Source organism: Megascapheus bottae, chromosome 28, assembly GCF_031878675.1.
Source record: "Megascapheus bottae isolate mThoBot1 chromosome 28, mThoBot2.hap1, whole genome shotgun sequence".
In the NCBI taxonomy this organism is placed as follows: domain Eukaryota; kingdom Metazoa; phylum Chordata; class Mammalia; order Rodentia; family Geomyidae; genus Megascapheus; species Megascapheus bottae.
The window spans coordinates 5,566,138-5,587,642 of NC_143536.1; the positions used below are offsets into that span (position 1 = coordinate 5,566,138).

Genomic DNA, 21,505 nt, shown 5'->3' on the forward strand with positions numbered 1-21,505 from the left:
GCCATCGGAGCGCATTGGTGGGCCAGACAGATAGGTGGCACTCGAAGCCCGGGGGAAGAAGAAGAAGGAGAAGGAGGGAGGGAGGGGGAAAAAAAAAACAACAACCAAAGCAGGTTCAGGCGCCGGCCCGGAGTGGCCCCGGCGTCCGCCGCCGCCACCATAAAGCCCGCGGCGAGATTGCGCCGGCGCCAGGTGAGTAATAGACCTTCGAAATGCGGGGCGATTGCGCGCCGGCCTCCGCCGTCCGCCAGCGCCACCGGAGTTACTCATTAACATCGCCATCCACCGGCGAGATACGCGGGAGATTACCAATAAAAAAATGTTGTTTTAAAGGAAGGAGAGGTTAGTCCCCACGTTGGCATTGTACCCCGGATTTTTTTTGGGGGGTGGGGTTCCCACAACTGCAATAGACAAGAAAAACTCCCATCACTACCACCACCCCATTCCTCTTAAGAGACCAAAAGTTATTTTCTCCCCAATTTGGGTGCGCGCAGCCGGGACGGCCGGCACCGTGCGCGCGTGGTTTTTCGTTGGGTCGAGACATGGGCGCGCGTGCGCGCCCTGGAGAGCGCTGGGCCTTGGGGGAGATCTAACCCTTCCCCCCCGCCCCCCAGGTCACATCAGGTTCTCCAAGCCCTGATTGTCTTCCACTACTGATTGCGTCGCCCCCGCCCCCAGACTGCTTGAGAGAGGCAGTTGGGGGGTCCCCACGTGCCCAGCTCCAGATGGACCGGGCTTCGCCCTCCTCTCCCAAAGATCTCCACCCCACCCTCTTCCAGGGACGTGAAGGGGACTGGGGGGTGGGGAGACTCCTCCGGGCTGGTCGAGAGACTTGGAGGTGACAGGGACTTGGGGCCGGGCTGGCGGGCTCGGGGGTGAGAGGTGGGGGTGGGGAGTCCGCCGCCTGGCCGGCTCCGGCTGGGTCTGCGCCTCAGCAACCCAGGGCAGGACAAGGCCTTAGGGCCAAGTCCCCAGAACTTTCCCTGGCCGCCCCTTCTTCCCTGCTCCCCCAACCCCCACCCCAGACAAACACCCTCCCCCCCAAAAGCCTGGTTGGAAGCCAGGGGAGACCCAGGAACCCACGAGACCTCACCCATTTCATCCAATGCCTCAAAGATAAATTGAACTTCTAGAAGTTCCTCGACCTGGCCGTTGAGGATTTGGGGAGGTTGTCGGCCTCCCCACCCGACCTCAGACTCCAGCTGCCTTTACCCTAGGAGGAGCTCAAATATGCGGCCCCGATTTTTACCTTTCCTCTGCAAGGAAAAAAAATGTCCCTCTCCCCGTGTGACATAGCGAAGGGTGTAGGAGAGCCAGCTGTGCTTTGCACACCGCACGCGGGGGCCTCTAGTTGGGGCGTCCAGGCTCAGCTAGGTCCAGATCGGAGGCACCGGGGAGGCGCCGGGTGTGTTGGTGGAGTTGGGAAGCATTTGGCCTTGTCTGTTTCTCTGATCACCGAGGGGGGCTTCCTGACCAAGTCCCTCCCTCGGCCAGACTTCAGGGTTTGGGGACAGATTTTTGGACTTGTGTTCCCCAGATCAATTTTTTTTTTTTAAAGGCGAGATTGAAAGGAAAACCTTCCAGGCGCACAACCTTTTTTTTTTTTTTCCCGTTCTTCCTCTTTTGGTTACGTTTTTTGGGGGGAGTGGGGGTGGGGAAAGCTGACTGAAGCCAAGAGAGACAAGTTTCTCTTGCTATTAGAATCAGTAGGATTTTCATCAGGCTGTTTCCGTTGCACAATTCGCACTTCTTGGTGGGTCCCTTCGCTAGAGTTAAGGGACTTTCTGTTTGTTAGCTTTGTAAGTTCAGTGGCAATCTCATTTTGGTTGTTTGGGGTTGGTCATAATTATTTAAAGGTGAAGGAAGAGAGGGTGGGGGCAAAAGGAAGACTGGACCGAAGCCACCTCTCCCTTCCCACCTTTAGGAAAACGCTCAAGAAAAGTATTCCACACCAGGGCCAAAGACAGTTCAATAAAAATTTATTGAAATTTCAGTGATGCTTTGAAGAGGGGGAGAAGGGAGATACAGAAAACCAGAGAACTCTATAACACAAAATACACCTTCGTAGGTCTGGTTTTGATGTTTTGCTTTTTACTTTCAACACCTTTGAGCACCTCACTTTTGGAGCAGTGATATCTCTCTCTCTCTCTCTCTCTCTGCTTGTTACCAACTCAAAATGCCATCAAGATTAGCAAACAGTAGTAAATTCCACTTTGAAGGAACTCAGAGACTAGCAAACACAAATATGAAGGAAAAATTAATACGTCAAACGGCTGCAGCGGCTTCCAGTCCCCCCACCGCGCAGTCTTCTCTGCCGGACACACTCAGGGACTTTGGACTTGAAGAAATTTAAAATGAAATCTGGAAACTGCCAGCCATTCCCTCGAGTTGGCTAAATAAAAGAGGTACTAGTACTTCTCCTTCTCCCAACTTTCGGATATTGGGGAGAGAACAAAAAAATAAAATAAAGAGAAAAAGAATTCTGTAGACAGACATTACTTTGAGAAAAGTGGCTTCCACTGTGGCACTGCACTCTGGTGACCTAGAAATAAAACCAACCGAAGAGAACCGAAGATAAAACATGACAGTTGCGATCTATTTACACAGAAAACTATGTACAATGTCAATAAATTAAAAGTTTAATTTTTCCCGAGCATTCATATTCTACCTATTTACAAGTTATCAAATAATTACATAAATACTTTGTCTAACAGTCTCGCTTCTTCTTTTTATTATTTCTTAAAACCTTGGTATTGCATATATGGGGAAAGAGCCAATGAACTGCTGCCAGAGAGGAATCTTGAGTCCTGCTACAGAGCTTAGCTAAAATAAATTCAGCTTCTTTCTCCCTCTCCCACCCCGGCTCCTCCACCTCTTCCCTGGGTCGAATCCAGCTGTGAGTGGAGGGCTGAAGGAAACCAGGCTGAGGGTGGGGGGGGGCGGCAGAGGGAGGGAAGTAGGGGTGATTTGCTTTGTCTAAAAGCAAGCGTCCAAAATAAAAACCACGCATATATATATGTGTATATATATATATGACGGTGAAACGCATGCAAGAGACCTAGTATCAGCGCTTAAAACATCACAAGAATAGTATTTAAAAAGACAGATTTCCTTAGTATCGGCTAAGCAAGAATCATGAGTATTTGTCTTCTCAAACCATGGCTTCTGGGGAATTTATTGAGATCTGACATACAAGTAAGTCACTATAAACTTTTCCAATCTCCACACACAGAAGCGTGTTGATTCATTTGTCATCCCCCCCTCCCTTCTTGCTCCTGTTTTTAAAAGCATATTTTTATTTGCTTCCACTTGACACTGCAAAGGGGAAATATATATATATATATAATATAGAAATCCACAGGGAGAGGGGTTCGAGCCCCCCCTCACCCAGTGGGCCCTGCTACTTTGTACTTCACCCTCAACTTGCTGTAGCAGACCAGCCTTGATGGGAGTTCCTTTACCTCCAGCCCCAAATCCCCTCCAAACAACAACCATGTCTGAACCCCAGCATGGGAGCCAGATTCCAGATATATAAACCGTGTCACAACCTCTGGCACAACCTCTCCATGGAGAGTTCAGGCTTCTCAGATACTGCTGTGAAGGAAAGGGTCACCCCCCCACCCCTCCAAGGCAGGGCAGGCCAGGCCAGACCAGACACGGCCCCCTAGAGAGGAGGGGGGTGCTGTTATTTTTACATCCAACAAAGTGCACTGAAGACTTGACCGGAACTGGAATGAAGACTTTCCCCCGGGTGGGTGGGTGGTGGGAAGTTAAGGAGATGCACTGCGGGACCTGTCCGGCTTGGCCTCTAAGCCGCTCACCAACCGCTGAATGCTCTGCAGTTCGCTGGTGGCCGCTGCCTCCTTCTCTGAGCAGAGTTTAGGTGACAAGGCCACGGAGCTGGAGGAGAGCGTGGAGGCTCGGCTGTTCAGTTCGGAGCCGGAGTCCACAGCCACGGAGGCTGGGCTGGTGGCCAGCGTGGTGGCTTTGGCATCCAGGGGTCCTGCGGCGGCGGTGGGGGGGACCATGGACGGCAGCGCGGTGGTGAGTAGGCTACTGCTGTCCGGGACAGGCACGGGGATGGAGTAGGGGCTGTAGCGCAGGCGAGGACGCATGGTGTTCAGATTGAGGAACGGGTGGCGGTGCACGGAGCTGGAGGCTGCGGCCGAGGAGGCGGCCGCTGCGGCCGCCATGTAGGTGTAGGGGTAGGGGAAGAGACTCCCGAAAGGCGACATGGCCAGGCCCTGGGAAGTGAAGAGAAACACGCACAGGAGTGAACACACACAGGAGTGAACACACAGGGCCCAACGTCAGGGTCTCTTCCCTGCCCACCACCTGGGGGCAAAATGCTGATTCTGTGGCTTTAGCAGGGCTGTGTGTGTGTGTGTGTGTGTGTGTGTGTGTGTGTAGTTTTAACTCAACTGTGTCACCGAGGGCCACAACTCCCTAAATATAATAAACCAGAGAAACCACAAGCAATCCATATATACTGATGGGGGGGGCGGGTCAATATTAAATGAGCTGATGCTTATAACAAAATTACCCAGATTGCCAGGTTCTCAAAAGTGCCAGAAGTTTGCTCTGCTGATTGCTGCATCTGTTCAATGCCCCCCCCCCCCACCACACACACACCATTCCTGACCTTGGCCCCAAAACCAAGTGGCCAAGGAGAACTGAAGAGCAGCATGCCTGTCAAAAGCTAAGGTTTTTTTTTTAATCTTTTAAAAACCTTGTCTTCAAATTTCCATTCCAGTCCTGATTTTTTTTTGGGGGGGGGAAGGAAATTGAAGGACAAGGGCAAAATGGGAGAGAAATGGGAGGCAAGGACCGTGGCCCAGAGATTCACACAGGGGTAAAGAGGCAGAAGCAAGTGAAAACAGGCAGAGATCCTGGCTGCCATCTATCTCAGGGTGTGGGGTGGTGGTGTCCCTCACCCACTGGTGTCACCTACTCCTCCCCCACCCCAAGTCAGCAAAGGAGAAGTTAAACCAGGGCCCATGCCAACTTCTTGCTAAGCCCCTCAAACAGGGGAACTCCATCTGCCCTACTGGCTCAAGAGTAGGGAGACGAATCTGCTCAGACAAAACAACAGTCCAGAAAACCTGAGGAGACCCTTTCCATGGGGTTCAGAGCCTTTCTTCCCCCCTCCCCAGCCCTGCTGCGCCCCACACAGCTGTCTGAGCCACACACAGGCCTGCAGCCTGCCACCGGGGACCTGACATTCCCACGTGTGCCCCAGACCTTAACCCTTCCTGGCTGTGCTGGACATCTTTGGGGTGGAGGTGGGGGTGATGGGTTTGGAGTGAGAAGAAACGAGTTTGCAATGAGAATGCAAGCCATTCCCCCACCCAGCCGATTTCTCCAGGCCTCAGTTTCCTTTTTGCTCCCAATTCCTCCAGGGGATGGGGGAGGGAGCCATGGAGAGACATTGAGAAAAATATTTCAGCCCAGAAACTCAAGTCAAAAGGGCCTGAAAGACATCCACCCACCATCCATGGTTATCAGTCCATCATGAGTCGGCTCACTGTGCTACCTCAGAAAAGTCAATCAGCCTCTCTGGGCCTCTCCCCACCCCCAGCTGAAGTGCAGAGGTGTCAAGTAGCTCAGGAGAATGAGGTCCAATGACTGGGACAGAAACCCGGCTGGCACACAGCTTGTAGGTCTGAAAACCTGCCCACCCGGGAAAGAACCCGGAGGAAACATTTGTCCCAGTGGCTGGGGTGTGGAGGGGGTATGGGGGGGCGGATGGAGAGGTGAAACCATGATGACTTAATAAGTCCCTGTACCCAGTAACGGGTCCATAAACATGATATATAATAATTGCTATTCTACATTGCCATGAAGGGGGCTGGGAGGAGGTGAGGAACCTGGGGGGAGGGGGACAGAGGTGGGGGCGGAGAAGGGAGGGCAAATACCTGTGAGGCCAGGACGTGCTGCTGGAGGTGGAAAGGCAGGGTGGCCGCCGAGGCCCCCGACAGTCCCTGTGCTGCAGCGGCCGAGGCCATGGCGGTGGAGTCCAGACCAGAGACCCCGGTGGACGCTCCGGACACGGTGGCTAGCAAGGGCCCCATGCCCGCGGCCATGCTGGAGAAGGCACCCCCCATGGCGAACTGGCCGGGGTGCAGGAAGAGGGGGTGCCCGTTGAAGAACTGCTGGCCGGCCAGGCTCGGGGCGAAGCCCAGGCCCGGCAGGGGCCCCTGCGCCAGGTGCGCGGCGGCCGCGTCCGTCTGCACGGACAGCGGCGCGAAGGCGTCCTTGCCGGGCAGCGCGCGCGCCTCCTCCGCCCGGGCCGCCGCCACCGCTGCGCCCTCGCGCGCGGGGCTCCGGTGCTCCTCCGCGCCGGGGCCGCGGGTGCTGGACGAGATGGTGGCGGGGCTGTGGCGGGAATCGGGCGATGCTTTGTCCGGACGCCCGGCGTCCCGGGGCCCCGCCGCGAAGTGATACGCCTTGGGCGCCGGGCTGCTCTTGTCCCGGCCCCCGGGCTCCTCGGCCGTGGTGGTGGAGATCCGAGCCGAGTCGCAGGCCTCGGCGCCTGGGTCCTCTTTACTCTCGGCCTCGGCGTCGCTCTCGGCCTCGCTGGCGCACAGATCTACCCGGAGCAGAAAGTGACAACAACAACAACACGTTAGCTCCGGGCCAGTTCCCGCGCTCTCCCGAATCCCAAGAGCGCGCGCGTGTGCGTGTATGCGTGTTAACTGGCTGGGTAGCCCGGGACAAGTCCTGGAATCCCTCAGAACCACATTTCTTTTCTCGCTGTCATTTGCAAAGTAAGGATGGGAGAGACCTCGCCATGCTGGGGCTGTTGGGAGTTAACTGAGGTCACACATAGTGGAAGTATTTGGGTGGTGGCTCAGCTCACTGATTCTGACAACTACTATTCACACCTCTTCTTATAATGAGGTTTTAAAAATGGGAAGTATGTTGGGCTTTCCTGGGGTGGGGGAGGCAGCCTGCAAGTCTCCATTGCGTTGCAAATGAACTCTCCCTTCCAAATGAAAGGAAGGTAAAGCCAGGACTTCACCTCCCTTCCAATCACCTGCTGAGTCTTTGTGGAACCCCCACCGATCAACATATCAAGGGCTGCCCCAGCTACAAATCTGGGGGTTTGGGGAGAGGCAAGGACTGGTTTGTAAAGAATCTTGTCTGCCCTCTGAATTGCCTAATTAGGGGCAGTCACAGACACCCAACACCCCTCACCCCAACAGCCTCAGTCCTGGCAGACAGAATGGATGTGTGTGGGGGGGGGGAGGGTCCCTCAGTGTGTCTCCACACAAACACACACAAAGGGGGCCGTCACTATCTGCCCTTTTCCTTTCTTTCCTGCTTTCACCCTCAGTTGGATGTCCCACTAGAAAGGGGGGGGGATTCCATTTTATGTATAAAGCTTAAGACATAAAAGTAAATATATTTCTTTCTGTGAAGAGAGGGGGTGCTTGCTCTTTTTAAGCATAGACCCCGCCCCCAAGCTCCTCAGGGCTCTGCCACCTCCTGCCCAGGTCAACTGCTAGCTTTCCAGTGGTCATCCCCTCAGGGACATTCATTCCCTATGTCCTCGGCTGACACAGTTTTAATCTAGACATCATGGTGGGTGGCCAGCCAGCAGTTGGATGTCATCTTGATCGGGAGTGGGGAGAGCAAAGAGTAAGAGACGGAGATCCTGGGAAGAGAACTTCGAGAACCTTCCAAAACAACGGCCCTCCCTGGTCAAGACCTAATAGAGTATTACCTCCTTCTCTGGCCCAAAGTGGATTTCAGGAAAGAGAAAACACACCTGAAGACCCCTTTGTGTGGCTCCTGTTTATAGATCTTAGGTGTGTGTGGGAGACAGGGGGGGTTGGCTTCTAAAGGGTTAATCTGCTAGGCCCCACCAGTGGCACTTGCAGACTGGAGGGACCATGAGTAGCCCAGCATCCTGGAGATGGCCTGGCCTACCTTTGAGGTTTGAGGTCCCAACGGTGGAAACGGCAGGGGAAGACGCCTGGGCAAAGCAGCTGAAAGCGGCCTGCTCACTCGAAGACTCATCCGAGGTCCCAGCATCTTTCTTCTGTCTCTCATCAAACACTCTCATGGATTGCAGGGTGAGCTGCTTCCTGCAGGGGGGGGGGGGGGGGGGAAAGGTGCCCACAACACCCCAGCATTACCCAGGGAAGCTCACAAAGCCTCTGGGCTTTCCTGGTCCTTTTTCAAAAAAAAACACCTCACCCTGCCTTGCCCGCACAGGATCTCTGCAATCTACTGGCCCCAGGACAGCCACACAAGACCCCAGCATGGTCCGGGACCTTCTCTAACATCAGTGCTCTAGAGTGCTGGCTCAGGAGGAGAGGGAGGGAGAAAGGAAGGCTCTATTTGGCATTTGCAAAGGGCATTTGCTTAGGCTGTAAAATCTTGTTTAAAAACAGAAGGTGAAAGCTGGAGCTTAGCCTGGGACAACTAAATTAGTGGCCCTAGAGACCAAGAAGGGACCAAGAGAACACAATCTCTGTCCTCTGCCTCCTCTCCCCACCCCAGGACGGTGGCTCAGATGAACAGGAAGTGGTTACTTCATGGTGTACTACACTGTAATTGCTTCATCAACACATTAATTGGAGTTCAAATTTATTTAGATGTTAGAAATTCTTATTTTTGAATCCAAGGGAATACATTAAAAAAAATAAGGGATTTTTTTTTTCTGGATCTTAGAAAATGGTTTGAAAGCAGGTGGGGAAAGAGAAGCCTTTCATATAGGCTAACTAGCTGTCTGGTAGGAAGTAATGGTGGAAGGAAGGAAGGAAGGAAGGAAGGAAGGAAGGAAGGAAGGAAGGAAGGGACTCAAGGGCTAAGCCAGCTCTGATGGAATGTGGGAGACAAGATTGCAAAATTCCCCCAAAGCAATCAGTGGTTGGTTTGGTCTTTTTGTGGGACCTACCCATGATGAGCTTCAATTCATTAGCAATAAATGAGGCATCCCAATATAATCTGTTAGCCATACGTTTCTCCCAGACAATTCTTTTAAAGGTAGACTGGCTACTACATACACTACTGGTGAATGGTGGGGGGCAGTTAAGTGATTTCCCACAGAATTTCTCAGCATTCATGTCTCAAATCTCTTCTAACACTCATGTAAAAATCATAGAAAAAGCGATTTGGAGTCCATAACCTAAGAAAAAGAAGCAAAACAACAAAAAAAAAACAACCCATAAATCCTGACTCACCTTTTCTCCCTCCTGCCATTTCCAGTGTCCCGAAAACCTTTTGCGAAAGGGTTGTTGTCTATTTTTAACTGGGTTATCTAGAGGAGAAGACACAAGACAGACATTGGCTTTTCTTTCCAGAATGTTCCAAGGGTCTCTCACTGAAAACAGATGAAACTCTTAACAAGGTGTGCTCTGCTCCGTCTACCTAAGGCTTTGGGCTGAAATTACCCAAAGGGGCGCTTTTCTGTGGGTAGCCGGTTACTGGAGCCCAAGGAAGGAGACATGCTCCAAAGCTGTCAGGACAGATAAGTTATGCTTCCATTTTGATTTTTTTTAAACACAGGGCAATTGATCATCAAATATGTTAATGCATAATTATCTGCTACACACACACCATCAGTCTTGCCTGAGAATTTAACAAAATGATTTATGGTTTTTCCTTACCCTGGTGCTAGAATGAGTTGGAATCTCCCCTGCCTCCACCTTTGGCTGGAGAATAATATGGACGCTTACAGGTTTTAAAGAATGGAATGGCCATGGCTAGCCTTGAAGCTCATTTCTACACTCTGCCACTGCCACGCATGGAGAGAACCTCTTTGTCTGATTAAAAACATTCTTATTATAGCATGAACCAACTCAGCAAATGCAACTTTTTCACAGGACGCTGGCAGACAGGGGAGCAGGAATGTGAGAATCTGCCATCTCCCAGATCCTTCCCTTTAGGGAGAAGTTGCTCAGTCTGCTACTCAGAGATGGCTGACGGGCCACAGTGGATTCTTGTTTTTGCAGGCAATGATTGCAGGTAGCACAGCTAAGGTAAAGCCTGGCTGACATCTTGGCAGCACCTCACTAGGCTAAGGAAATAGTTCTGGGCCACCCAGTCACACACACCCAAGGTCCCAAGACACCAACATCAGCCACCTCCAAATGCAAGGTGGGGTCAGGGGAGCTGGGGTCCTGGGGTGTGGTGCTCTAACTCCTGATCCTCTCCACCCCAGCTGTCAAGCTGGGCTCGGGTGCATCACACCCCCAAAGGCCATTTTCTCTAGTCTCTTTTGCTCTGTGCCCTGAAGCTTTGGGTCAACAGTTTCCAGGTGCTGCCACCGTTTTTTTTATTTGGGGGGGGGTAGGAGAGGGGAGGGCCCAAGGCACAAAGATTTCCAAATGAGGTGGTCATTTTGGCTACCTCCAGGTAAAGGGCTCAGAGAGTGATGGGGCAGCCCCCCCCACGCCATAAAAAAAAAAACACAACACAGCAGCATAAAAGGTAATAAAAAACAGACCAGCTAATCAGGTTGGGGGGGGGGTGAGGGCTGGAGACCTGGGTTCCAGCAGGACTATCATTTCTCTCCTAATCTCAAATGGCCTCTGCCTTAACATTTTAGCTGGCTCCGTTTAAACCTGATTTTGGAAGCGGGTGGGGTGGGGGGGGGAATGCTCTTTCTTCTTGAAAAGAGAGAGGCTAAACAGACAAAGCACTCCTCCGACCCAGCACGCACCGAAAAGGCAGGTAGTAGAGACCAGTGACAATAGTGACAGCCCTTTTTTTCTGGCTGGCAAAATCAGCTTAGCAAATTCTACCCTGGGTTGGGAGTTGGAGTTTGTAGATGACCCTATAAGCTTTATTTTTGCTCCTCCACCCTCCAAGGAAAGGCCTCACCTTACTGTCCTCACCCGGAAAGGCCAAATCAGGAAGGAAAAATAAGAAGCATAATCTCAACACTCACATGTAAAATACCCTTTAACTTTCCCCAGCCACTAAAAGGGGAGAACAGCTTTCTCTCTCTCACTCTCTCTCTCTTTCTCTCTCTCTCCCCGGTTCTTTGAGTTACCTTATCATTCTGGTAAGCAGTTACAGCGATGAATTCTGTTTCTGGGAACAAATAAGTCCGAAATGTGCTATAAGGCAGTTTCAAAATGTCATTGGCTCTGACAATGTGAAAGCGGGGTTGATACTTATGCATAGAGTTCAAGATGGTCTGCAGAAACAGCAAAGAGGGGGAGACACAGATGTGTTTTAAACTTTTTTTTAAAAAAAGGAATTACCAGGAAAAACAAAATGACACCCCCCCCACCCACACACCATCACAGGGATCAGGCCGGGACCCAGCCCAGTCTCCTTCAGCAGACTTATCTTCAGAATAATCTAGATGGCTCCCCAAATTCCCAAAGGGCTTCCCCACTTGAGCCCTAGCCTACCTGAGTCCCAAAACTACAACTCCCCTGCCAGGATGCGTGACCACTAGGGAAGGCCAAAGTCTTAAAAGACAGAGAGGAAAAACACGCATTTTAATTTACAAAATGATTCAGTACTTTCAGCGTCCGCTAATTGACGAGCGCAATCCACTTAAAGCCCTGGGAGGTCTGAACTCTAGAGAGAAATATTTATGTCCTAATCAAATCAGGGGCTTCAAATGCAATTCCGGCCCACTGAAGATATTTCCGCACCATTCCTATCTTCCTGGACCTAATCTTTCAGCTTATTTCTCGATTATCACTTTGTTTATTTTATTGAAATGTCGGAGAAGGGTAGAGGAGAAGGGCAAAGGTCTCCTCCCTCCCCTTCCACCCCCTCCCCATTTGACTTCTACAAGCAATTCCAGGCCTTCTAGAAATTTCCACGCAACCCCCTCACGGAATCCTATGCACAACACTCACTCCCCACAACGCAGCTCTGAGCCTCGTTTGTAATAAACCTGACTTTGACCTATGCCCAATTGTCTTTTAGTAAAAGAAAATAAAATTTCCCACACGCGTTCACACCCTTTTAAGCCAACCGGGGGTCAAAGCTCGCAAACTTAAAAAAAAAAACTCTCCGATGAATTAGCAGGGCAGGTTTCAAAAGACCAGATTTCTTTTCCATGTTTTTAAAGTAAAATAAATCCGTTCTGTACACATCTCTCGGTGATTGCCTCTTTCGTTTTAACTTTCAGTACTTTTAAATTTTTTTTTCAATTCTAATATCCACCATCAACTCAAGAACGTGAATTGGCTTACAATGCAGGAATCATTTAAAAAGCTTTCCGAACCCGACTTCTTTTAGAACACGAGGCCTCTCACAAACAAGGTCTCTCACTCTCGCAAATCGAAGAGAAAGAGAGAAATTAGAACCAAGATACGCGGGGTTTATAAGGAATAAAAAGGCAGCTTCCTTTGGGGAGGGGGAGGGGCATGAAAATTTTACTTTGAAAAAAAAAATGTAACTTACAAATCCATGTTTGTCGGAAATGTTGTTGGTGAGTTTCAGCTTATGGAAGGTGACCACTTTCGACATCCATTGTTCTCCGGTGGCTGGGCTGTCCGGGTGAATGTACATTCGTTTTGGCATCTCTGGGTCGGCTTTACCGGCCACCATCCACCGAGAATTATGGAATTTATATCGACAGTCGTCAGCTGCTATGATATCCATTAACAAAATATATTTGGCCTTCTTATCCAGGCCTGAACACCTCACTTTAAATGGAGGAAACATTCGCCTACAATAGGAAAATAATAATAATAATAGAAGAGGAAAACAAACCAACACACAACGCATACCCACACCGGGCTGAGAATCCTGAGTATCTTTGCCCTCTGCAGGTTCTGGAACATTGAAACTAAGTTTTAAACTTTCTTTCACGAGACTCACTTGAGTTGGTATGTATTTCCGAGTAGGGTAACTAAGTGTGAAATTGTTTTCCTGCTCAGTGAACGATCAAACATAGTCCATTTCTTTTTACAATTTTGATATCCCAAGATCCAAAACAAATGGATCACATCTCATTTCTCTACCGTCGAATGTTTTCATTTTTCTAATTTTTCTCCTTGTGTAACCTCTGTGCAGAGAAAAAAAAATTCTTGCCTGTCTTTTTCTGGGAGCTGGGATTCTAGAAAAGTGTGGTAGGATATTCCAGCAACTATTTTTATGAAAATGTTAAATTTATCAGGGAATAAATAGCCAGCGACAACCCATCCCTGCTAAGGGATTGTAAGCAGGCGTTGAGCAGACACTGGGGCCTGCGGTGTTTTACAGATGCCAGCAGATCTGGGGACCTGTGAACCCCCCCCCCCACTCACCCAGCCACCAGTGGAGTTCCCAGCTGCATCCCCTCGTGCCTTAGATCAGAGCCGGCGAGACCTCACCCCCAAACTCTGGGTAATTTCACTCAAGTGCTGGCATTTAGTACTTGTGACTTAAAAGGAAGCACTTCCTTGTGAAAATGGACTCAGAATGACTTGTGGGTTGAAGAACTTTCAGCCAAACTCGGGCCTCAGTTATTTGGGAGGAGACAAAGCTGGAGACATTTAAAAGCGGGACTTTATTTTGTATCCTTACAGCGTAATACCCTGGGGTACACTTCGATGTCACTAGTTTTTTTTTTTTAATGAAAAACTAAATCAGTGACTTCGAATTGGATGAGCCTGGGGTCCTCCCTTCCAAGCTGGTTTCCATCAGGCATTATGGGAAAACATGAATTCTAATATTCACAGGCACAAAAGCAAAAGGAAGGAACACATTCTCCCAGCTCCTTATATCGGCAAACATAATCTTAATTATCCAAAAATCGCCTGCTCAACTCCCTCTGGCTGGTGTGGGGGGGGGAGAAAGTTGGGGTGAGGGAGGCAACCAAACAAACCAAATCTCCCTTCCATTTGAGTGAGCCTGGCAACCCGGCTCAGGGCCCCCTTCGGACCCAGAGGCCAGTCTGAAGGGCAGGAGGGCCTGGTAATCGGGTCAGGCCTGGAGGAGGAACCACACAAAAGAAAGCCCTTTTAAGATTCTCTCTGGGAGTACAAAATAAACCAGGTACAAACGCACTAGGGCTAAAGCCAGAGAAGTGTCCCAGGCAAGATTTTAAGAGTCAGATTCCCGCATAAGGGAAATGGCTTTCTCGCTTCTTGGGAGGGGGCTGTCTTTTCTCCCTGCGGAGGGGGGAGCCCATCTATTCCACTAATGAACCCCGATGCCCAGGTAAGCTAAATGCCCCATCATTGGGGCAGGGCCGGGCAGTCCCTGTGTACATTTTTGGAGAAACTTAAAAGTTTTCGTCTAAGCCGTACTAACAAGCAAAGCAACTGTTCTGGGAAGAGAGGTACAGAGAGAAGTTAGCTGGCGGGGCGGGGAATTCCTCAGCTAGCTCGGGGAGGGTCCCCGGCCACCCCCACCCCACTGGCCCCGCGCCCCTCGCTCACCTTCCCGACTTGGTGATGACCATTTCTGTACCCCGTTTGTGGAACTGATCCCAAAGTTCTTTGGCCTCCAGATGTACCTTGGGGTCGTCCTCCACTTCCTCTTCGGGCTCCATGCTCTTGAGAGGCCTTAGATGTGCCTGCGGCCCCAGGGAGGAGAAAGGGATGCCAGTCTCGGCAGCCCCCACCAACTGATCCATGATGGGCTTAGCCAGGGCGCCGGGCAGGGAGAGCGCGGCGGCGCCATTGGGAGGAAGCGTGAGCGCGGGGAAGAAAGGAGGCTGGTGACCCAGCACCGCGCTCATGGCGAAGTCCGGCGCCCGGTGAGGTAGGAACGGATGGTAGGCCATGCTTGTCCCAGGAATGACCGGATCTCTCATGGAGAGACTCATCCACTCCAGGCCGGGGCTTAGGGGGCCGAGTCCGCAAGCCGCCGCTGCCTTGCTTTTGCCTTTTTTTTTTTTTTGGTTGTTGTTGTTAGTGGTTTAGTTTTGTTTTTATTCAACAGCAGCACATACTTAAAAAATTAAAAAAAAAGAGAAGGAATAAATCACAACTAAAGCCCTTGAAAGGCAGAGGGGGGGTGAAGCGTCTCTTTGGGGGGAGGGGGTAGGAGAGTCCCGCTTTTCAAGAAGTCAAGGCAACTCCGGAGTCCCTCCGGTGCTGGTCCCCGACGGACTTAAAAAGCCGCTCCGGGAAGTCGGGCTCAGAAGCGGGAGGAGCGACCCGCGGTGTCCACTCGCGCCCCAGCCTGGGCGCACGGCTCGGAATGGAAAACTCCAGCCCGGCGTCCCCCGGATCGCGCTCCAGCCCCCAGGTTCCCGGCGGCGCAGGCGATCGCGGATCCTACGAGACGCTCGTTTGTTGTTGGTCGGTTGGGGTTTTTTTTTTTTTTTTTGCTTTTTCTTTTAAACCTTCCTCTGCCAGTTCTTCCCTCCGCCCTCTATCTCTTCCTCTCCCTTTCTCGCCGGAGGCGTCTGCAAGGGGCGCAGAGACTCGGCTTTAAACCGGGAGCCAGAGAGTGGAAAAACGTCTCTCCTTTGGAAAAAGAAAGAGAAGGAGGGGGGAAAAAAACAAAACAAAACAAAGCTGACCGAAGCCCTTTGCACCAGCTCTAGGAAAACTTGAACTACAAACTGGCTTCCGTTCGCCTTCCTCCTCCTCCTCCTCCTCCTCCTCCTCCGGCTGCGGAGCTCCGGTGAGTGTCCGGGTTTCAATCCGACTCCAGCTGGCTCTTCTGGGGGTGGTGAGGGGGAGACACTCTTCTCTCTCAAATCGTGAGCCAATTCGCTTCCTAAATTGGCATCCGAGGCGCGCGCGGGTGGCCGGGAGAGGAATCAGAGAGGGTGAAATGGAAAGGAGAGAGACGGGGAGAGCAGAGAGAGAGGGAGAGACGGCGTCAGAGGGAGGGAGCGAGCGAGCGAGCTCCGCGCCACCCTCCTCCGCCTCCAGAACTCGCGGGGCGTCTGCTCGGCGGCTCTAGAAGGTCGGGCTGCACTGTGGGCTGCGGGGAGCCCGAGGCTTCTTGATTGGTTCTTTGACGCTTTCGGACCAATTGTGTGGCTGCATAGGCGTGGTTTTCACAGGTCGAGTGCTGGGGGAATAGAGCGGAGTTATAAAAAGAAGGTGTCGGAAACTGTAACGTCGCCGCGGCCGCGTCTACTACTGCCGGTCCCGAGGAGATGTCAACAAGATCCCGGGGCGGGCGCCGCTGGGGAGCGCGCGCGCACCGGAGTCGCCTCGCCTCTAGGTGGCTGATCCCCCGAGCTTGCTCAGCCCAAGTCTGAAACGCCTCGGCTTTCCAAGCCCAACCCCCTCCCTCTCCACCTCCTTCCCTCCCTCCCCCCTCCCTCCCGAGCCGGACTGGAGGCCGGGCCAGGGAGGAGAAGGGGGAGGGAAAGAGGGAGGGAGCCAGCCTGCCAAGCCTCGGCTCCCTCCTAGCGAGGCGGCGGCGGAGAGCGCGCCCCGGCGAGCGCGTCCCGGCGCCGGGCAGGGGCGCTCGCCTCTCGTGCGCTCGCCTAGCTTCGCCCGGCTTCTCCCCGCCGATCCCAGCAGCCCGATCTCCTCTCTCGGCTCCCTCGGGCAGGTCGGGCGAGCGGCTGAGCTCATTCGATTGCTCGTTCGGTGCCACAAAAGCCGGAGCTGCACGCCGGAGCTCCGAGGTTGGCGGGGCGGCTCTGCAGCCCCACGTGGAGCCCCCGGGGCTCGGGCGTCTCGATCGGTGCGGGTCTCCCCAAGCTCGCCGGGACTCGAGCTGAGCTCAGGAACGAGGGAGTCCGGCGCGCCCCTCCTCCCCACCGTGCCCCTTCCCCCGTGGCCACGTGCAGAGACCCAGACGCCCCTCACCCCGACCTCAGTGCGTCTACACCCCCAACCCCCGGCGACTCAGCCCCGCGCCCGGCAAACACGTACAAGCAAACGCCTTCACCGCTGGTGGTTCCAGCTCCGAGTGCGGCTCGCCCGGAGAGACGGACGCGGGACGTTTCCCTTTTCTTTAGCAATGTATTTATCGGGCTTTTTAGCCCTGGCTTTGCATTCGGATGCGGGCTCCGGGTATTACACCCGGATGTGAGTGGGTGTGGAGAGGAAAATGGGGGCTGTTAACCAAGACCGCACTGCCGTGCGTTCGAGTTATGGGCCTGTTTTCCCGGCCGCTGCCCTGGCTTCGGGGTCGGCTGTACGCGGAGCTGCGGGGCCGGGGCCGGGGCCGGGGCCTGGTAGGGGAAGTGGGGCGCTCCCCGCCAGCCTGGAATCTGCTCCGGGCACGGTGCTTTATCTCTGGACGCCTCTGCCCTTTCTCCACCCAGGGACTTCTCAGGCCAAAAGTCGGAGGCGAATTTGTAAAACAAACCGTGAAATGCCCCCACCTCGGAGGCCTGGCGAAGGGGAAGGGTGAGGAGTTGTGGGGGGCGGGGGCTCAGATAGGGCCGAGGGGAAACGGGCCTAGCGCCCTCACCGATCCGACCTGACGCCAGACTGCTGCGATCGTGGCTGTAGCTGTAGTTGCAGGCGAAGCAGGCCAACCCGGGAGTCGCGGGGCCCATCTTCACTCCCGGGGCGGGGGAGCGGCATTTGGGTAGACAGGCACTGGAGAATGGCCCTTTCTTCAGGGGTGCAAGGTCGGCACAGGCCACTCCGAATCCAACATTTTGCCTGTGTGCCACCTCCCACCCCAAGCCCCAAATTACCAAAGCTGGTGTGTGTGTGTTTGTGTGTGTGTGTGTGTGTGTGTGTGTGTGTATACAGTGCCAGTGTGGGACCAAACGCCACGAGATAGGGGGAAAACCTTTTTAAGCACAAGCTTTTCCAGCTTCGTAAGATTGACGCACACATGGTTCAGATCGCTTGGCGCCAGCGCCCAGAGATTTCCCTGAAGTCACCAAAGAGAAACGGGAGGCTTTACTGCGAAACTTGGGTCTGGCGGGGCTCGCCATCTCGCCTCTGCCTTCTCGAGTTTTTCTGCCAGTGGTGAAGAAGAAAAAGAGAGCCTGTGCCCAGAGCTGTTGGCACATAACACCCCTTCCAGTGTTCTCGGCACCGTGGCCCGGAAGGGGTGGAAGACGCCAGGCCTTCCCCCTTTCCGTGCACAGACGTTCCAGAGGTCACGAGGGGGGGGGGTTTCCTGGGCCTGGAGGCCCGGAGCACGCCCTCCCCCACCGTGCACGCCCGCTGGAACCTGCGGCCGCTTAGCCGTGCCCTCCACCCCGGGCCCGAATCGTTGCGTTTTGTCTGCGCTCGCTCGCCGGCCAGGCTCTCCCAGCCACTGAGTTCAAGCAAATAATAATAATAATTCTGCCATCACGATGTGCAAAACCCCCTTTTCGCCCACGAGGTACCCTACTGGGGGGAGGCATTCCCAAGCCGGGCACAGACATTTGTACCAGCTCCCCCCAACCTTTTAGGCTCTGCTTTGAAGATGGGGGCAAAAGTGTGTGTGGGGGGGCTGCTTGGCGACATCGGTCGTCAGTCTGGTCTCACTCGGGTTCTTCATCCACGGGTGGTCGAGCTCTCTTCTTTCCCCTTTCTGTAGCTCTTAGTTAATCCTCGGGTCACCCTAGCCTCGCCACCCCTGTCCCCCTCCTCCCCGCGCGTAAAGGACCGGCTAGAGGACCGAGCAGTTTGCGGGGTTCTGAATCGAAAAACGTCGACATCTTGCTAATGGTCTTCAAACTTCCGCCAATTATGACTGACCTCCCACACTGGGCCCCGGGAGGCTCGTTTTATTCCGGGAGGCCGCCGTAATTCTGGGATCAAAAGCAGGAAGGTGCGAACTCCTCCGGGTCTCTGCGTGCCTGCCGAGCCCTCCTCCCGGTGGGTGATAAACCCACTCTGGCGCCGGCCGTGCGCTGGGTGATTAATTTGCGAACAAACAAAAGCGGCCTGGTGGCCACTACTTTCGGGTTAAACATTGGCCAGAGCGATCTGAGGACTTGTGCCAGGCCTGGCCCCTCCGGGAGGCCGGCGCGCGCCCTGCGTCGGCGGAGGCTCCGGGGTCTGGCTCGGAGCGGACTTGTTTTTTTTTTTTTTTTTTTTTGTGGGCAACTCCACAGACCCCCCCCCCCCGCCCCTCTCTCTGTGTGTTTCTGCCTCCCCACTTCTCTGTCTTCTCTTCTTCCTCTGCCTTTCTCTCTCTGTCCCTCTGCCTGCTCTCTCTCTTTCTCTTTCTGTCACACACACACACACACACAATCACAAAAGACACTTCGATTTTGAAGGCGCCTGCCCCTTAGCAAGAATCCCCAAACAGAGGTGACTGTAAGGACGAAAGAAAGGGAGAAAGCCTTGGAAAAGATGAATAACACTTTAAGGGGGAGGGGAATTAGGCCTGGAAGTAAAACAAAAATTTAAAACTCCTTTCCATATCACTCAAAACTCTCATAGGAGAAGGACATAATAATAATAATAATAATAATAATAATAATAAAGTAATGCTTTCAGCCCTAACCACCACCAAGACAGCAAAGAAAGCCCCATCCTTGCAGAGAAACACTGGGGACCCATTTTCCCTAGGGCAAAGCCTGCCTGCCCGCCCCCAACTCTTCAGGGAGAGAACTCCCTGGCCCTGTGGTGACCCAGGAGTGTTTATCTGAAGTTTACAAGAAAAAAAAAAAAGAGTAAAGAGGAGTGGAGAAGAGGAAGGGATGGTGGGTGTGCGGGTAGTTTATGTTGTTGGCAACTTTGCTTCAAATGTTCTCTTACCTTGTTGGCAACTTTGCTTCAAATATTCTCTTTGACCTGTGTGTGTGTGTGTGTGTGTGTGTGTGTGTGTGTGTGTGTGTGTGTGCGGTCTGTTGGTGAACTATTACATGCTTGCTGGTTCTCCCTTCCACTTTCACCACCAGCACCTCCCCTTTGCCAGGGACCTCATTTTCCAGCCCAAGGTGTCACTAAATAGGGAGTCGTGTTGACAGAGAGGGCATGGGGGCTTCTCCGTGGGTCGGCCTAATTAAGAGGCTGGAAGGTGGGCGTTGAATGGATATGTAAACGTTGACTGGGGTCCCAGCACCCCAGGCAGGGCAGTGTAGAAGTGGACTGATTTGTGACAAGCCTCCTAGCCCATTTGATTTGGAGGCTTCGGAGCCTGAGAAGCTTAGACTTTGACTCTGTGCCTGGGATTCAGAGCTTCTCCTTGGCAGTATTTTCCTGAAGAGGAAAGTGAGTTCTCTGTGATCAAGGAAGCCAGCAAAGTGGCTCTCTTTGGATCCCCTAATTTACTGTACTGGTGGTTCTCCTGCCCGTGGCTCCTTCCACACAGCCATGTCCACTCAGTGTTCTAACATCCCGATTCTGGCTTAGCCCTCTTCCCCTCTACACCCCACAATGTACTTCTGAAGGCAGAGATACACTTCCGCAGACCCGGGAGAGAGAACTGCCCCGTATCCTGCTGAATTAAACTCACTGGTCCCCCCCCCACCACAGACACACCCCACCTCCTGCTTACCCCAAATTTCCTCGGAGAGCTTAATTGTCTGGGATCACCTTTTCTTCTCCATCAGTGCTCCCCCATCCTCTTACATCCCCCCTCCCAACTCGTGTTCTCCCTGGTTCTTTTTTTTTTCTTTCTATTTTTCCATACTTTCTTCCTTAGTCTTTCTTCTCCTCTGTGTCTTGGTTCTGAACTTACTCCTCCTGTCTTTCCACCTTGCTACTTATGTATCCTTCCTGCCCTCTCTCATTTTTCTCCTTCATATTTTTTAACCCCCAGTAACCTTGAATGACTGAAGGTTCTTCTTGCTGAGGCCCAAACAAATGCTTACCACCACAACCACCACCACCACCACCCCGGCCTGGGGAGAGATAAGTGTGTTGACAAGGTAGACAACGGTTTGGCCCATTTGTCTAGATTGGAAATTTCCCCTTCTTTTGGTTTCTCCACGGTTCCCTTTTTTTTTCTGAGTTGGCACCCATTTCTGTTCCCAACGTCCTGGATCCTGGATTCCCCCTCCCCACACTTTCCTTTCTGGCACAAGACCTGGCATGGAGTGGGGGTCCATGCCCAGCTCTGAAACCCCAGTTCCTGCCTTGCTCTGCTAGGACAGCTTTCCTATAACACACATTTCCCTGTCCCCTGACTGTTCTTCTAAATTATTGATCAGGGCAATTCAGTGTGAGAGCCTGAAATATGCGTGTGTGGAGAGAAGATTCTGGGAAGTTGTATTTTTAGTACAGAAACTCAGAAGGCGCCAGTTACTTGCACTGTTTGGGGAGCTTCTTTGCTTATGCACTTAATCCCTGTTTGCCTTACCTCCTTTGAATGTCAATATGTTTGGGAGCCAGGCAAACGGAAAAAAAAATACTATTCTCCTCATTATTCTTATGAACACCTACTTTTCATCAAAGTTGATCACTCTACCAAATGGCCAATTTGTACTCAGCTAGTGATTTAGGTAGATTGGAACGAAAGGGGGGGGGTCTATCCAAGTTTTCTGTGCCTGGAGCCTAATGCTTTCCGTATATTGGTGAAGGCTTGCGCGCGCGCTCTCTCTCTCTCTCTCCCCCTCTCTCTCCCTCTCTCTCTCTCTCTCTCTCTCTCTCTCTCTCTCTCTCTCTCTCTCTCTCTCTCTCTCTCTCTCTCTCTCTCTCTCTCCCCCATAGGTTCCTAATTTCAAGCCAGTCTGCAACTTCAGTGTGTGTGTGTGTGTGTGTGTGTGTGTGTGTGTGTT

At 52.6% G+C, this 21,505-nt stretch overlaps 1 protein-coding gene across 1 annotated transcript; it reads right to left on the reverse strand.

Annotated features, from left to right (window-relative positions):
• Window positions 1–2,296: 2,296 nt before the first annotated feature.
• Tbx3 (T-box transcription factor 3) lies at window positions 2,297–16,830 on the reverse strand. Its single transcript, XM_090320152.1, has 8 exons — window positions 16,755–16,830; window positions 14,346–15,936; window positions 12,382–12,649; window positions 11,006–11,152; window positions 9,192–9,268; window positions 7,933–8,090; window positions 5,916–6,589; window positions 2,297–4,244 (listed from the first exon to the last, which is right to left on the reverse strand). The coding sequence occupies exons 2-8, from the start codon at window positions 14,732–14,734 to the stop codon at window positions 3,771–3,773; spliced, it is 2,187 nt and encodes a 728-aa protein (XP_090176278.1). The 5' UTR covers window positions 14,735–15,936; window positions 16,755–16,830; the 3' UTR covers window positions 2,297–3,770.
• Window positions 16,831–21,505: the final 4,675 nt, after the last annotated feature.